Source organism: Rhyacophila brunnea, unplaced genomic scaffold (genome assembly GCF_057557595.1).
Source record: "Rhyacophila brunnea isolate RB1 unplaced genomic scaffold, BYU_Rbru_1.0 scaffold_5, whole genome shotgun sequence".
NCBI lineage: Eukaryota > Metazoa > Arthropoda > Insecta > Trichoptera > Rhyacophilidae > Rhyacophila > Rhyacophila brunnea.
This window is the reverse complement of record NW_028233170.1, coordinates 44,749,804-44,768,518: the sequence shown is the minus strand read 5'-3', so window position 1 is coordinate 44,768,518 and position 18,715 is coordinate 44,749,804. Positions and strand designations below refer to the sequence as shown.

Here is an 18,715-nt window from a genome sequence, read left to right as displayed (position 1 = left end):
TGAGCGTCAGTGCATAAAACAGTTGTCAGAATGAAATACAAGCGTATTCTTAAAATGGGTTTAAGTTTATCCCATATTCTTCGGCAATCGAGAACGGTTGCCTGTTTCTCCACACCCATTAAGTATTTATGTTCCCATTATTTTTTAGTTCCCTGTTTAAAATATTTTCAATTATCAGATAAGGTGTCAGATTTTTATATGAAGTGGTCTTCAATATCTTCCACGAAAGAATATTTCCTCAATATAGTCTTGGAACCCACTGTGGCCGCGCGGCATAAGCGTTGGACTATCACGCCGTGGGTCTCAGGTTCGAATCCTGAGTCTGGCAAGTACACATATTGTTTTTCAATTTGTGTGTGAGTCAGGGTATGGACCTAATAGGTTGAGCAAGTGGCTGACATCCATTTCTCGTAAAAAAACAAAATCTGTTAATACAAACCTCTACTCTGTGGAGGTCCATATGATCCTATTAGGATCGGACATGATCGAAAAAAAAAAAATAGTCTTACAATTATTGTTTTTATTTAATAAAACGCAATTTTTTATAGTACTCATTCCACTTTAATTAATATATTAGGACCGGTTTCGTCCGCCTCAGTGCCGGTCCTAATATATTAATTAAAGTGGAATAAGTACTATAAAAAATTGCGCTTTATTAAATAAAAACAATAATACAATGCAGTTCCACCATGAATTGACAGTTAACAAAATAAAAGAAGAAAAAAAAATAGTCTTACAATCCAATATGTAGCTTTTAATATATATTTATTTTGCACACTTTGACAATGTGTTCTGTATTTTTTATGCTTTGGTGGTTGCTTTATAATTCACTCATAGCAATTTCCATCTTCATTAAAAATTGATGTTTTAATATTTTTTTATCAAGTTACCTGCCAATAGTTTTGAAGAATCGAGATCGAAGATATATTTTGTTTTGACCTACTAGAGGAAAAAACCGTCACTCGTAGGTACTGGCTACAACTCATTAGTAGAGACAAATGCTCTTGAGTTTGTTTTAAAGTAATCAGGATTTTTTTGTTCGTAACGTGATGGAAAATTTTATCTTGGAAATTGTCAAATTTAAAATTTCACTTTTCATTTAGAGAAAACTCGACGTTTTTCTTTTCTATTATAATTAGTCAACATTGTCAGTTTTCGCGAGCAAGTACAATTCACATTAACGTACATGTAATTTATGAGCTACGGCTTATGGTACCTCGGTCTTTTATATCACGACTTGTGTTGTTTTTGTTTATATGCAGATAATAATGACGTGTTTGTACAGTCTGTCGCGTCGGTTATGTACCCACTTGTATTAAAAAAAAAACAATCGTGATGATTGGAAGAGCTTCCATTAATCCGTTATTATTGTTCTGGTATCAACAAAACGCTACTGACCAATATTCAACGAACCAAAGAGCAAGATCTCCACTCTATATGACAATAATTTTGACTTATATTCTCAATTTCTATTAATATAATATTAATACTGTCGACCGAAGGTAATTGATAGAATTTGAATTTAAATTCTAATGGATTTAAGTTTTGTACTATTGTATTTGAGTCGTTTTTTGCGACCCGGGTTTCGCCTTTCGGCATCTTCGGGCGCTGTGTATACTCTCCAAAGGCAAACACACACCGACAACGAACACTCTTAACTCTGTGTATTTTTCTTAATTTAACGAAATATTTGTTATAGTGACCTAGACTCGTACACCACCATACAGAGCTTTCACGAAATCACAACAATATTAGTACTTACCTCCCTACTGAATATTATTTACACACCTAAAAGTTTGAGTTTACTGTTTTAAGCACCGAAATTATTATGCTTGAGTGCTCGACAGGGTATTGTATAAATTACATTTATTATGTCAACGTTATTATTACGAGATCTAACTTCAGATATTTGTGGCATAAAAGGTATTTCATTTTAATTAATGACATTCAGGATTTTTCTAAACATTCTAAACGGCATTTTATATTTTATTTCTTGTCTATGATCGAAATCATCGCCATAAATATGTATATTTATTTATTTAAGAAAACAAAAAATTGTGGACATAACAAATTTAAATTCAAAACGCACACAACGTGAGATTTACATTAACTATAACAAATATGACCCCCCACAAGAGAGAAGAATAGAATATATAAAATAAAATACTTAAATACAATTTTATACAGAAAAATAAAATTTTGAAAACAAAACATATATTTACAATTGTATACAGAAAAATAAAATTTCGAAAACAAAACATATATTTACAATTGTATACAGAAAAATAAAATTTCGAATACAAAATACATAGTACATCATCGAAAATGTCTACATCTCTGGAGAGCGCATTGACTAGTCTTGCACCCCTCGCTAATGGTGCCTGATAGGCTTGACATGAGGAAACCGTTCCGATCCAGAATAAATCATGGCTGCGACCACGTAGGTAATTGACAGGCGCAAGTAAATTCAAATTCATTAGCACACCAGGATTGGAAACCATCCCTCACCATAACAGGCAAAAGTGCAGGCAGAAGCGACCTACGCGATTCAAGGTGGAAAGTAAGCATGCCTTGTAGAAAGGCAGACGAAAAATAATCATTTGACGAACTATCGAAAGGAAAATAGTTATATGTCTTAAAATAAAAGTTAAATTATGCGAAAGTTAAAAATTACAGTGACAAAAAATGATCATTATAATATTATTGAATTTATCAAAATTTTAAAAATATGTTGTAGTGATTGATAGTAGACCTATTACGTTTCTCGTATAGTGCCTATATCAGGGCTAGCAAACCTTTTTACGTATGCATGCCAAAATTTCTCAAATATTATTTTTCCACTGTCTGACGTTACGAGCATTTTTTTATGGGGAAAAAAGTTCTAGATACCATTCATAGAACATAACACACATACTTATAGGTTTATCACTTCTTTCAATTACGCCATATATTTCGGTCCACCAAATTTGAATACTGATTTCTGATACAGCCTTTTTTTGGATATAAGTGATAATAATGATTGTTACTGTATTACTTATTTTGGTTCTTTACGCAAAAAATTACATCATAATTCGCGGCGAAGTTCGCGGCGCGGCTTCCCCTGCTGATACACTTACACCGATGTGGCGGTTTCAGTTTTAAATAGTTTTGTAGGATAATGATTGTGATAATGTGATATATATAGGTGAGCATATATTGATTATATATATATATATATATATATATATATATATATAGAGAGAGAGAGAGAGAGAGAGAGAGAGAGAGTGTTTAGTGACATTATTATAATAATCAATTGTGGTAGATGGACGGCGAGACATGAAAAGGTATGGGGTGGTGGACTGACGGATAGAAAACGCGTTTTGATAAGAAATTGGTGCGTTTTCTAAAATATTTTAGGATAATAATATAAGTAGGTTGTTTAATTAATATTATTATGTGGGTAGATATTATTTAACGAATCTCGCCTCACACACAACATACTACATACGCAGCGTTGCGTTATTATATTAGGTGGTAAGCATATTTTATTTAATCAACTGCTTAATTGATCAATTAACAACGCAATATTACAAAACTTTGCATTAAACGTAATGCTTGTTCTTGAAGATTATCTATTTGCCTGCTATTTTTATACAATGTTATCTGTCAATGAAATGTTATTATATTATAGGTATTTTTTCTCTTCAAACTCAAAACATTCACGTGGCATGCGATAGCATCTCGCGTGCAATAGGTTCGCCATCACTGACCTATATGATTGGCGGTGGTCATCACCAAGTCACGAAATGACAACGGCGACTCTCTCCTGTTCATCGGAAGCTTGTTCGCCCTACTAATTAACGCACGATTTTCCGCCATCATAATCAAATCCTTTAAATCACCATACTCCATCGCATACCTAACACAACACACGATACCTACGAAACAATTGACAATCAACTTTTAAAACTTCGCCCGGATTATCGGAATGCAACTTTTGTTTTTACTGTGCTCGATGTTTGTCTCGAATTAAAAATTTGTCGCGCCGGTCAAGTGATTTGCGATCACTCACGACTTGAACCACTTTATTGTCAATCCTTCTGACATATATTTTCGTTTGTAATGTCGCTATAAAAGCACAACTCGTTTTCGGAGAGATTCATTCACTTCTCATCATTAATGTCAGTAGTTTTAGTTGCACATCACCTCTTGACTGAACATGTGCGCCATTCGCATAGTTTTTATTACTTTTACTTGTTCAATTTCTTTTATAATCAGTGAACAGTTAGTTCCTAAGGATACTTCGTACGGATACGTTCCAAGAGAATCGCAGATCACCAAATATCCAAATGAAGCACAAAGCAAGTGGAGACCGTTCGCGGCTCGTGAATACCAACGAACTAAAACTATAGCCAGTGATTTAATAACAAAACACGGACCATTAGTTCACAATTTCACAAATTCAGTACCAGTAAATTCTTCTTTGTCAAATAACAATGAAAAAATACCTAACTCGAGAAGTTTAAAGGGTCCACGATTTTCGGATGGTCCTTATTATTACGAACCACCAGCGCCGTCGTATCTTCCTCCATCTAACGATCCAATTCCAGATTACACAACATTAGGTCCAACGGATGAAGAATTCTTCAATATTCCACCATCTCATGATGAGATTCCTCAAGATATCCCTAGTCCACAAGGCTATGATTACCCTAAGCCTAATAGACCAGTAAATGACTTACAGCCGCCTTTTGCTCAAGATGATCCATTTTCGCCGACTCCTTCTCCTCAATATTTGCCAATACCGTCTGCTGATTTTCCAGAACCTCCTGAGTTTAGTCCTTCGTTTTCACCATATGGCGTAGGAGTGACTATTGCGAAAGGAGTATTATCAAAAAGTATTCCTAATAAATCAGGTCCTACTGTGTTTGATGATGCATCTTTATCTGATGGACGACAACCTAAAAACAGGGATCCATTGCAAATTGAAGTGACAGAAATGCATTGTTTTAATACGCCAACAGATGGAAGATTCCAAGCTGTATTGACAGTGAAGTCTTCAAATGAAAATGTACCAGTGTTCGATGACGTTTTTCAATCAGAAGTTTCTTCGTGTGCAGTGAAAAGTGACTTCGTACCTCCGCGTTTGAATTCAAAGTTACATATAAATATTCCTAAGTCACAGTTTAATAAATGTTTTGTTAGGGAATGTTCAGTGGGCGGGGATGTTGTGCATTTGTGTTTGAAGTTACGTTTTCCAACAATAGTGAAAATGAAATTGGCAGATGATCCTGTGCTGACGCTCCAATGCAGAACACAGGACAGGATAGCTGCACACACTAAGCATCTGCAACTTGATGTTGATAATTCAGTGTAAGTAAACACATCAGCATCAGAAAATTGATGACTTGCTAATGATGCAAAATTCTAGTATTGATCGGTATATTTTGTTAGGTCTGGTCGTTCAGGGGCAGTAGCTCGAGGGGGTGGTCGCGGAGGCCTGCGATCTCGCGTGGGGCTCTACAGAAAAGGTTCTCGAGGTGACTACACAGAGGCTCTGCCCCCGAGAGCTAGAGTCATACTTGGAGAACTCCTAATGCTGAGAGCTGATGTAGAACCTGATGATGGTAAGTCGAAACATGTCGTTTTTTATTTTGTTAATAATTGGTGAAACTAAACATATAGTATGTTCCATATTCCTAGACTAGACAGTAAAGAAATAATAATTAATTTTGGCATGCAGTGGCGTACGGTTATTTCAAATTTAACTAATAGTCAAATTATATACTATGAACAAAAAATAAATATTTTATAATATATATTTCATTCCAGGATCATTAAATTAAATGCAATAATATTCAACTTTTAGCTTACATTTAGTTTTAGATATTAATCACGTTTACCGTGTTAACTGTTGATTCTTAGTTTCACAACGAAATAGATTGCAAACTTTTTAATATGTTGCATTTATTTTTGACAACAAACTCTTATACTACAAACCAGTAGTGAAGGGTCTAGGTTGGCTGTTAAGATCCGCCAGATTTACAGATGGTATTGGTTAGTTTTTTTTAAATCAATTAAACCCTGCCCAAACCAAACCATAATGGGTGATATGACGAAATTGTTGACACTTTTTCATTCATACTTATTTGTTTTCGTTGGATTAAGAATACAATTTACACATATTGTTGGTTCATTTTTTTAAAATTCAGTAAGCCCTATCTAAACCAAACTATTATAGATAAAAAATATTATTCCGTCTATAAAATATTCAAAGTTATGTATGATTTAATTGCATAATTTTAGATATTTTATAGATAGACGAGTATTTGTTGACTAGTATCTATTATGATTATGACTTGGGTTTCGAAGGCTTTAATTGAATGCATATTTAAAACTAACCAACACCAACTGTAAATAAATTGTAGTCTTATTTCAATGAAAATAAATACGTACGACTGATGAAGTTTAGAGTTTAGTGTGCACCATTTATGGCGGATCTTAACAGCGTATCTCCACCCTACGCCACTGCTACATACTATTATTGTTACCTAACTCTATCATAAATAATTTCTAGTGAAAAAATATACAATTAACATTTTTTCATAAATATGTTTTACTAAATATAATTATTTTTCAGGTTGGGCAGCCTCTCGGTTAAGCTCCGTGTCTTTATCCGGAGGAAGAGGAAGTTCTAGAGGAGGTTTTCCACTTCTAGGACCTGATGGATGCCGGGCATCAAGAGCACATGCCTTATGCCCCCGAGAGCCAAGAGTTTCTCCACCATTGGGTCATAATCTACTTATAAGGTAATCTATCAATTTAATATTATTATTTGTATTTATATTTCTTTCACGTACATAACTCAAATAATATATATATATATATATTTCCATAGACAGATTCTAGATACTTTTTAAGTATTCCGGCTTGGCAATCGAAATTTAATAGTATAGTTGTATACTATTTTTTATGTGCTACAGTACTACCTACTACATAAGGAAGCAGACAAGAGTACGCGATGTATGTGATAAAGGTCGTTAAGCAGATAAAGAGGCAATGGCCTGGACATGTCGCTCGGCGAGTGGACAACCGCTGGACAAATTTTACATCAGTCGAATGCAGAAGTATTCTAACTCACACTTGAGATATTTTACAGACGTGTTCTTTGAAACATCATATTTAAGTTATTTATTATTTATATAAACACATTTATGCATCATTATTTCATCAATAGTCCTTTTAAAATATGATGTATTAATAATTATGTATACAAATAATAAATAACAGTTGGTTCAAAGAACTCCCTTCTAAAATATTTCAAATGTGAGTGATATAGAATAGTAAAGTTCTGCATTCATCTGATTTCCTTTAAGGGGCAATAAACGCATGCACGTGGCAGCAAAGAATTAGGGGCAGACTAGAGTGGAGGGAGCTAGGGAGGCATTCATCCAGCAGTGGATTGACTCCAACCGATGATCATGATGATAACCTACTACATAAATAGTATCATACCTACATAATATGTGGATCAAAATTATTTTCCAAACATGTAGGTACTAAAATATGTAATAATTATAGTGAATGAATCACTGATAATACAAGTAAAATGTTTTTACGAAAAATAAGTTTAACAGCATACCCTTTCAAATATTTCGCGTACTACAGTTTCGGAAGCATTGATATAATATAATATGAATCATTCTCAAAAGTTTCTAGCAAGATATTTGGATTTTCCGAACACAATCTCCTTCTAACAGCGATATCATCTGATATAGTACCACACCACTACATATGTATTGTATTTCGTATACCTACATATACTTACGCGTCGAACATATTATAATATGATAATTTCACTTACTGCCTATGTTATGTTATAAAATATATGTCAAACATATTTTCATTATTATTATTAAATTTAATCGATTGATTCATATTATTTATATATTATTTATATATAATTCATACATTATTTTCTTTTCTGTGTGCTCAACTTATGTCGTACATTAGAACATCGATGGTGAATCTATTTGTATAATAAAAAAAATGGTTTAGCGAACTGAATCTATCACAGAACAGATTAATAAATATAATCCCGATAGGCTATATTCAAAACACTACATTTTGATGCAGGATTTCGAATGTGTGAGTGTCCTACGAAAATGAAACACGCATTATGCACGTGCAATAGTGTGTGTAATACACCAATATTAAATGAGCGTCTATGCATAAACCGAGAGCAGTTGTCAGTATTCGACGTATAACGTATTCTTGACAAGTGTTTAAGTTTATCCCGTATTCTTCCTTACTCGAGATCGGTTGGCTTCCTCTCCTTACCCGTTAGATATTTCAGTTCCCATTATTTCTGAGTCCCCCGGAATCTTTATAATATTTACCGTCACGGGACCATAATTTCTCCATATAGTCGGATAATTTTTGTTTCGCTGTGTGTATTAATTCTTCAAAAGTTATAAGCGATTCCATGGCTCCACACCCTGCAGCGGGCCGCGAGACCAGGATCTTTGGTAGGCTCCCCTACATATCACTAAGATTAAAGGCAGTATGGCGCACAACAGTAACTTTTTCCAAATGGTGTTCGAGGCGGATTTAGTATATTTTTCAGCGATTTTTAGTATTTTTTAATGCATCCACGTGAATTATTGAATTGGTGAGTGTCAAATTACATCACACAATTGCATACTTTAAAAGCATAATTTGAAGTAAACTAGCGCCATAGGCGATTTTTTTACTATGAGGGTCAATATGTGATTTGTGTTTATCTGGTTGACCCACCACGTCGGTCCCCTCCTAATTCCGGCCCCCAGGCTAGAGCCCTGTCAGCCCCCCCCCCTTGTGGGGGCCATGAACGATTCTAATTTAACACTTTGGACTCATTACTATGCGGTTGTTGACTTAATGAAGTTATACACCAAAATCAGTGCCAAATATATATAGAAAGGAAATTAGAAAGGTTCGTAAATTGTTTACCTTTATCTTTGTATGTAAAAAGCTTTTGTGGGAAAAGCTATTTTGATACCTAATGCTTTCTGAATAATAAATTAAGGTTCGATCTTTGGAGGAAACAATAATGGAATTAGGTACTTAGTGCAAAGTGGAAACCACTTCGTTATAAGTATATATTATATATCACTGTAACGGCCAAATCGGTTAAACAATACCTACTAATTTGTACACATTTTCAATAACTTCGACTGAACGGATTTCCGACCTAAATATCGGAAAAGCCTAACAATAAATTTAATATTGATGACTGAACATATTAAACTTTCTGACTGAACATATTAAATGTCCTACGTTAAATTTTATTGATCTGTTTAAAATATTATTTAAGAAATAGACTCTCCGATAAATTTTATCTTCATCTTTTGCCCATCACATCATGATCTTCGTTTTATCGTCTGTCACCCGGAACAGTTTAGTTGAGCTACACTCATACGAATCACCAGGCCCGGTTGTACCACAAGGCTAAATGGGCTCCCAAATTGATAGGAACCCCAGAGTTATTCAAATGTTCGAATCGGTTAGAGAATGTTCTCACCAATAACTAATTGTGAAGGCAGATGGTCATTTTCTATATTGTCATGAATTAAGAATTATTTAGTCAACACTGTCGGCCAAATTTGATTAAATTTACGTCCTTTAATTAAAAAAAATTAAAAGCTCTTCTTGGGCATCCCAATATGTATTAACCCATAGCCCCTTTAAATATAATATATCTAGTCCTGCCAACGACGAAGTTTTTAAGCTACGAAATAGGGCATCTTTGTCTTTTTTTGGGTTGTTGTACCTTTATCTGAGAATTAGGTACTGTATTTTTGTGCTTTGGTGGTGCAAAGAAGTTTTCCATCATTATTCATTTGAAAACATCAACATTAATTTGTCCCCTGTCAGTTCAAGAGTTTTTGGCGATACGTACATATAACCAGAGTTTGGGGGCCCTAGAAAAACAACTAACTTAAGCGGCGTTGTACAAAATGTTCATATTTTTTGCTGTGTGATAAATATTATTATTCCACATCTTTCAACCAGAAATGTTTACGCTGATGGGTACATAATTGATGTTTTTTGCGTGCTATAACATCTAAACGCTACTGTCGTTACTTGACATACAAATTTATGCATAGTAAATATTTTTTCTGGTGGTATATCTTTGCAGTTGAGTGTTAAGGGTATACTTTATTGAAAGTAGCTAGCTACATTAATTGTCAAGCATTTAGATTATTTAGAACCTGCTAATTCATGCGTGCGAGTGTTGCTGCTTCGCTTGCCATTTCATAAACAATTCTATTTTTTTTAAATTTTATTTTTCAATTTTTATTTCGGACCCTAGGAGTACCACCAATTTGCGGCCCCTAGACTATAGCCTCTTTATTGCTATGCCAAATCTGGACCTGTACGTACAGTCCTCGACCCCCAACTCTCCGTGATATTAAAATTTTATCGTAAAAGGTTTATTACATTTTTTTCGACAATTTCACCGCAATATATTCCTACGTACTGAACGAAAGATCCGAGGCTTCTATTGAGCTACAATTTACGACTGAGCTTTGAGAATTTCATTACCCTGTCTGTGAAAAAGCTTTCCGGATAATGTACTTACATGGCGTACAGTCTTCTTATGCGAACGCGGTTTAAGCTACTTCCGTTTCCCACTAACTTTTCAAAATATTATTTCTTATTGCGATTTTCAGTTTTTTATTTTTTCGCAGGATGCCTTGAAAGATAGGGTTCTATCCAGAGTGACTTCCAAGTATAGGTTAGTTTAACAAACGTTGAAAAAGGAATAATCGATAGCCATTCGCTAACTAATGAGCACTGCATTACGTACATATTTTTAAAAGCAAGATTCATTATTTGATAGACTAACATGGATGTATCACTTTCTTACCACAATCCACCAGACAGTCTTCGCCACTGTACTGCATACCAGTACATATTACCTTCTACTAACTATATAAACTATAAACTATAAGTATCTACATAATATTTCCTGCATATTGTCATTAGAAGCCATTTAATTGATAAAAACCGGCGGCTCTCGTGGTGCAGTGCGCAAAGCGCTGGCCTTTCATCCGGTAACTCCGGATTCGATCTGGTGAGACATAATAATATATTTATGTAATATTCTCAACGCCTGGGTGTTTCTGATTGTCATAAAAATTATAAAACGTCTATTCTCTATCTACTTGCAGAATTTTAACTCCAAGGCGCAAATAAACCTTGACCATTAGCACACTAAACAAATAAAATTGATTGATCATTTTCACGGATTCCAATATTTACCTAGTCCCAGTAATATATCTACCTACACACATTGCGTTTACTTCAGGCCATTTTCTTATTATCGTATTCGCCCTAGAAGTTTGGTTCAGTCATAGAAACTGTTTCAAGGCTATACCTCAGTTGAGGCATGGTCTAAAAAGATCGTGGCTAGTCGATGCGCGGATTGTGCAAATGACGCATGCCGAACGAAATATAATTTGTCATATAAATCCAACATGCCTCCATTTAATTTTCTGTTTATTGTTCTATTAGTAACAATAATAATATATTCATTGACATGTTTTCTTTTTCAAGTAAATAGGTAACGTTTTTTAGTCATCTTTACACGATTTAAGAATTAATACTCCCGTCGCCATCACGAAACAAATTGACGTGTTCACAGCTCGACGTTCGCTCTCCGATTACCAGCGAGTCCAAAATTTCGTCGCACCTATAGTTATTTTCCGTTTCATGGAAGTACCGTCTTAAATGAGTCACATTATTGAATGAAAATGGTTCTGTAAGCCGACAAGTATTACATATTATTATGCAATTGGTCATTTCATAAACATCGCACTATTTACGATGACTGCCGTCGATTGTGACGTGCAATTAAAGCAGTGCAGTAACGTACAGTAAAGGTTATTTCTAATCATCATCAATCACTGCAATGTGTGCTACTTCATCACACCAACAGGACAGGTACGTATGTACAGAGGCGCATTAGTGGCCTGAGATTGGCCCCGAAAACTTTCTAGTCAATCCTAAAATTTAATTATACACATGTACATAATAATGTGTAAGTATTTAAAAAATTGGAATGAATTGAATGAATAATAATCTCGGATAATGAACAGTTTGGAGGGCGATACAATGTAATGAACAGAAAACCGTAAGACGCCAAAAACTATTACGAATGATCTTATTCAACAGTTTAAAATCAATGTGATATTATTAAGTTCGGAATATAGGTCAATTGAAAATACGGTAATGTTTTTGCCTATAGAAAACATAAAAATAGTATAGAAATCAGCATTGTTGATTCTTGGATTTGGCTTGTTTATAGTCCGACAACAAGAAATCGGCGATAACAAGAAGTCATTGTAGTCACTTATAAATGATTTTTAGTGACGTACCTGTCATGACGGCAACGCGTACACGACAGGCGTGTTCAAATAATATATCGGCTCTCTTTTTACAGGCGTATGCATATAACAGCAAGCTGCATTCAAGCTATTTACTGCAAATTTGCATGCATAAACCTAAATGTATCTGACGAATAGTGACGTCACGTCGCCGACGTAATACGCGTCATGCCATGGGTAATGTTACCTAATTTTAAATTTAAATTTCCCGAAAATTAATTTAAAATTTTGAAATTGTGAATCGGTGTAAAAATGTGCAAACGGTACCATATAAATTTAATAATTATAAATAAATAATTATCATGAAAAATAATTTATTTGTTATAAAATCATATTTATTTTATACTTCATAATGCACGAAATGATCAAAGTATACCCAGTAAATATTTCCATAATATGGCAATACAGCTTCACGGATCATTGCCAATATTTACAAACACCTCCATTGACCCACGATCTCGATCATTTTTACAAGCTTAGCATCATTTTCATTTTCATTTTTTAGCATCATCATGAATCCTATTGTGACACAACGACGACGGGCAGTTAACTTCACGCAAGATGAAAAGGAACTATTAGTTAGCTGTGCCGATAGGGAAACATTGATAATAAATTCGCGGATAACAAATGCGTTCAGCAACGCGCGAAAACGTGTCGCCTGGGCTAGGATAACAGTCGAATTCAATAGGCGAAGCCAAGGAATAACAAATGTCCATATCTCTGATGTATCTTTTTTGCAGTCGCAAGCGTCTCCTCCTTTCTGTTTCACACACATTTTCGCAATAATTTATAAAACCTACGAAGGTTTCAAGCCTCCTACTAAACGCTTGTTGTGATGAAGTCATTGTGTATTAAAGTGACACTGACAGCTCGCGCAGATCGCCGCCATTTTAAGTTTGGTGCGCATTCCTGTGCGCATCTCGTGACGTATGCATTTTTTATAGTTTCCTTAATCGGCCGATAAACGGCTTACTACGTTGAACGCGGTTCAAATGTATATGAATACGGCAGTTAGTTGCGACTCCTTTTCTTCTTCACAATAAGCCAAAAGTTTACTAATAATAATTCTAACATCACTCCTGATCGTTTTAGACATATTATATTATAAACAACTCCAAATTACATAAATTGATAGATTCGTGTATGGGAGCGTAAAATTAAATGATAAATTTGGGGGCGGTCCGCATTTGAAAACAGAAATACGATTATTAGGCGTCGTTAGTTCACAGTTTTAACACTAGGACAAGAAGTTCTTGTTCGACAATAGTAGTATTTCTGCATATAAGCAATCCATATATGTTTGTGTACTACATCTACGGCAGGAATAAGGCATTTAAACTGGATTGCGATCGAATTAGTTTCATCCATTATTGTAAATGTAATGCTCGTATTGATGGATTGATAAAATGGCCGATTAGTGGATTGATGAACAGAATAGTTTTGTTTTTCGACATTCACGATCCAGTTTGAAATTGTAATGCCCGCCTATGGATTAGTAATGCAAACCGTGTTAAGTATAATATAATATTATTGTATTTTGTTCGCGTAAAATCGAAGAATGTCAAAAATACTATAATTTAACGCTAATCACACCAAAATACTATCATATTAAACTGTTGAAATTTTGAAATATACCTAGTTTTTCAGAAACACTATATTTTACAACGTTTTTATTAGGTCGTATTCTTATTTGTCCGGTACAAATCTTGCAATCGATTTTTAACTAACTTCCCGACGAGCTAGACATTTGAAACTTTTAGAATACATCAGAACACGATGCCAATGCACCTTTAGCCATTTTGAAGTAGAATTAAATTCATGTTAAGTTAATTCTGTTTTGTATGAAAAGTTATTTCGGAAGAAATCCGTAATCCAATCCACTATTATTGGTTGCTTGGGTCCTAACAACTAAATTATTAATATATACGTGCGTTACTATGGAAATCAATATGAGTGTTAAAATGACATTTCAGTATTATTTCTATCAACAACATTAGTTTTGATCGTTTAAGCTAGTCAAGTCAAATGATTCAACAGAAAATTTAAAAACGTTGTAAATAAAAAGTTCTTTTTATCTTGTAATTATTTATATATATATTTGAGATATACCTACTACAACAAATACAGAGAAAGATGGCAACATCGATTTGGAAGCTATTCGAGTTCCTATATAAATGAGTTTGTTGTCTTTGGTTTAGTAAAACATTTTTCATTTTGGGCTTATCAGCCTACCGGGATTTATACTACTGTCACACCGAGCTTAATCCGCTCCTGCGTACGTAGATATGTAGATATTGGAAAATTAATTGTATACAATTGCCAGTAGCGTATCTAGGCATTGGCCATTCTCCACATGCAGTATACAGTTAATTATAAATACATTACAACCGATTGAAATAAGTGTTCCGAACAAAGTATTATTATGTAGTTGTTATATCATTTTTATGCCGGCGCTCCATTGGCACGCAAGTCAGACGATTTACAGTCTTCGGACTTTTTTTTCGCGTGGAGCACCCCAGGTCTGCGGACTTTTTAATCCGCAGACCAGGCTCGTTGGATTTCAAACATGTTTGATATTTTACCTCCGAGTTGCCAGACTTCGTCCGTCGATCGCAATGCAAATTCGATTTGATATTAATACGCAATCATTCGGACCGCAAAAAAATCTGTAATTGTTTTAAACATTTTCATTGATTTATTTGTTAATTTACACATTATAAAATGAGAGATTTACCAATTATTTTTTTATTTGTATTTATGAAATTCATAAAAGAAAACGTAAATCTTGTGTTGTTTTCACTGCTATATTATTTTACGCAAGTCTACATATAAATAACACAAAATTATAGGGTTATCAGAAAACATTACGATAATCGCAATTTTTGACTTTTGACAGCTCGACTTTTTTATTCGTTCATTGATCAGTAGCAGGGCATAGACAAATCGGACGATTTATTGTCCACGGACTTTTGGCTCGCCAATGGAGCGCTAGCATTAGTCACTGAACAATCAGTGTTTGTAAAACAGCAACAGTTAGCGTTTTAAATAATTACTAAAATCACCTCTTTCTCGGTAGCCGTTTTCCTTGAAGCACACGAGCTATCAGAATGTTCTAAAGTCTTAAACATTTGCGAATTTCTTTACAATTCAAGGCACTTGAGCGTAAAAAAACGTTACAGCGCAAGTCTATTTTACACGATAGTTTTTGCAAGGAGGCCTCCAAGCCCGTTTATAAAGTAATACATGAAAGAAATGCGTACATACATCTGTTTACGCAAATTAAATAAATGCGATACAATCATCATTGTAAATTTTATGCGATTTTGTATTGATATATTTTACTATAAATAATATTGGTTTATTAACATCCATTGGCAGCGGCACACTATTTTTTTTCAATGAAAACTAAAACCAATGTCGCGTTTTATTGTTTACTATACGAAGAAAAAATGGCAAGGAATCTTAAGTTTGCATTTTCTCCAGGGAACACAAAGTTAATGGGAACTGGCTTACCCTATTGGGTGTGGTATAACAGGCAACGGATCTCGAGAGTGGAAAAATATGGGATAAACACGTGTTAGAGTATGTTATTTTCAATAGTTTCCTACCTCTATATATGATAATAATATGCATTAAAGTTTGTTACGTAAATGTAACGTACATTTAATATTGAGTGTCGTCGGCTTGCTTTGTTATTTAGGTTTTACGGCTTGACAGCCATAAAACACCCTGCTTAAAAATATTGGTCCACGGCGATGGCTTTTACATTTCTATTTATTAATCTGTTCTGTATTTTTCTCTCATTCCAGAGCTGCCATGTTCGATGGCATGAGAAGCGGCGAAGAAATCCGCTTGAGCATCAGAGTGACAGCATGTCTCGAAGCAGCCGATTGCAGGACTCCAAGATGTCCAGGCGATCCTCCATCGCGTAGCAGAAGAGACACGCACCAAGAAGCAAAAGGAAATCACACCCAGACTGTCAATTCAACATCAGAGCTGTCTTTCACGGTTGTTTTACCGGAAGGCGAATCGGAGGACGGCTTTTCGCAGGAACCGGAACGGAATGCTCCAATACTTATCATGCTGATTATTCTTAGTGCCACGATAGCGTGCTCAGTTGCCTTGATATTCCTCAAGACAAAAGGTCGTATGTGCAGTGGAGGTCGCAAGCATTAAGGTTGTCGGTATACACATAATAATATATATTATATTTGCATATATGTAGCTACTCAGTTTGCGTACATCCATATTGCCGTTCATTTTATATTATTACAGGGTTTGTCAATATATTAAGCGGTATGTTTCAATTGACATTCAAGGACTGTCTTTTAATGTTAAATACTTATTTTATTAGATTTAAGAGTATATCAATGATAAATACATAATTTGGTATAACACAGAAACGTATTACCTATATTAGAAAATATATTTTTGATAAATGTTGTGTAATGACCTGGACATTCAAAGGTACGTTTATGAGGTGCTCCAAATTACTTATACTACTTTATAGGAAAATTGATGATATTTTATTATTTAGCAACAATATAATATATATGTAATATTATCAAATAAAAAGAAACACAATATAATTCTAACTTCTTCCATACAATTTTATAACAAGTCTCGACTGAAATCAGTTGATCAGTTTAGATTGTGATATTGAAGTTAACTAAATCGGTTTTCATCGTTATTAAGTATATGGAATAGGTATTACCTATATACTGTGTTTTATTTTAATTAATACAACGTCTTTCCACCACGAATTGACAGTTCACATGATTGTATTATTAGCAGGTTGGTAATACAAGACATCATTTTAGAGTATTTATTTGCTTAGGTTACTATCAGTGAAAATTTTCGACCATGTCCGATCCTAATAGGGTCATATGGGCCTCCATAGAGTAGAGGTTTGTATTAACAGATTTTGTTTTTTTACGAGAAATGGATGCCAGCCACTTGATCAACCTATCAGGTCCATACCCTGACTCACACACGAATTGAAAAAACAATGTGTATACCTACTTGCCAGACCCAGGATTCGAACCTGGGACCCACGGCGTGATAGTCCAACGCTTAAGCCGCGCGGCCACCGTGGGCGTTACAAGCGAAAATTATTTATATTATTATAACATGTTTATTTTTGAGATTATAATATTATATATATATAGCTAAATTGCAGTGGCGTACGGTCTATAGATGTGTGGTACGATAAAGTACTATGTAATAAAATAACGTAGGTATTATTATGCAATCTTATGGTATATTTTACTTAGCTTTAGACCTAGTGAAGATTCTACATAATATTATATTTTTATGTAAATACGTTTCAAAATTATCACGCTGCAACACCACACACTATGACTATACTACCTTGTCAGCCACCCACTATGATTAGTATAGTATAGTATAGTAGTAGCTTAGTATCAAAGTGGGACATAAGCCATTTACAAAATTTTACAGGAGACTCACAAACATGTGTGAAAAGTGTCCGTTTTTCATATAACATATCAACTTTAAACTCAAAAATCTCTATGAAAACCACCGTTTTTGAAACTTTTGGTGGATTTTTTGAAAAGAGCATCAATGCACTACCATAATCAAATAAAACATGAATTTAGTGGGAGGTGGCGTTTGTCCCACTTTGATACCAAGGTACTCATTTAATTACTGTAGAACCTCGGTTATCTGGACTAATTGGAGATGACCATAATCCTGACCATAAAATGTATATTTTACTTTAAGAATTAATCCTTTTAATCATCAGCAACATCTTCTTGGCTACGTAATAAAACTGTGAACTACCATGCTCCGCCCATTTTTAACCGCACTTCCAGTATAAACTAACAAGCTCCTCCCATTTAGTAGACAACAGCGCCAGAAGCGTAGCCAAGAAGATGTTGCAGAAGAGTAGTAGTATAGTTTTTACAAATTATATATATTAAATTGTACCCTTTTCTTATAATTATACGAAACTGATGACATACAGATAATCTAGATTCGAATAAGCGAGGTTTTACTGTATAGGTAAATCACTATACAGTGACACCATGGACACGGTAAAAGCACTATGTAGTTGTAGTGGTATTGTTTGCCAGCATAGAAACAAGTATTGCAGAAAATCATTCTAATACTCCCGCGAGTCGCCTATAGTGCTTCTGTTGAATGATTTACCTTATACTTATGTACAAAATCCAAGTAATAATAATATGCCGCAAACAGTAATGTAAATATTTTTTTTTCATCAGAATCTCTACAAGGAAAAGTCACCGCATGCTACTAGTTGTATGTAGATAATAATATGT

General features: G+C 34.4%; 2 protein-coding genes across 2 annotated transcripts in view; one reads left to right on the top strand and one right to left on the bottom strand.

Moving 5' to 3' along the window:
- LOC147066475 (bcl-2-related ovarian killer protein-like) overlaps positions 1-18,715 on the bottom strand; it is a 69,373-nt gene that overhangs the window by 11,466 nt on the left and 39,192 nt on the right. The gene's annotated exons all lie outside the window — the stretch shown is intronic.
- Positions 5,255-16,887, top strand: LOC147066476 (uncharacterized). Its single transcript, XM_085956204.1, has 4 exons — positions 5,255-5,355; positions 5,437-5,609; positions 6,623-6,791; positions 16,223-16,887. Exons 1-4 carry the CDS (start codon positions 5,255-5,257, stop codon positions 16,587-16,589), a joined length of 810 nt encoding a protein of 269 aa, XP_085812330.1. The 3' UTR covers positions 16,590-16,887.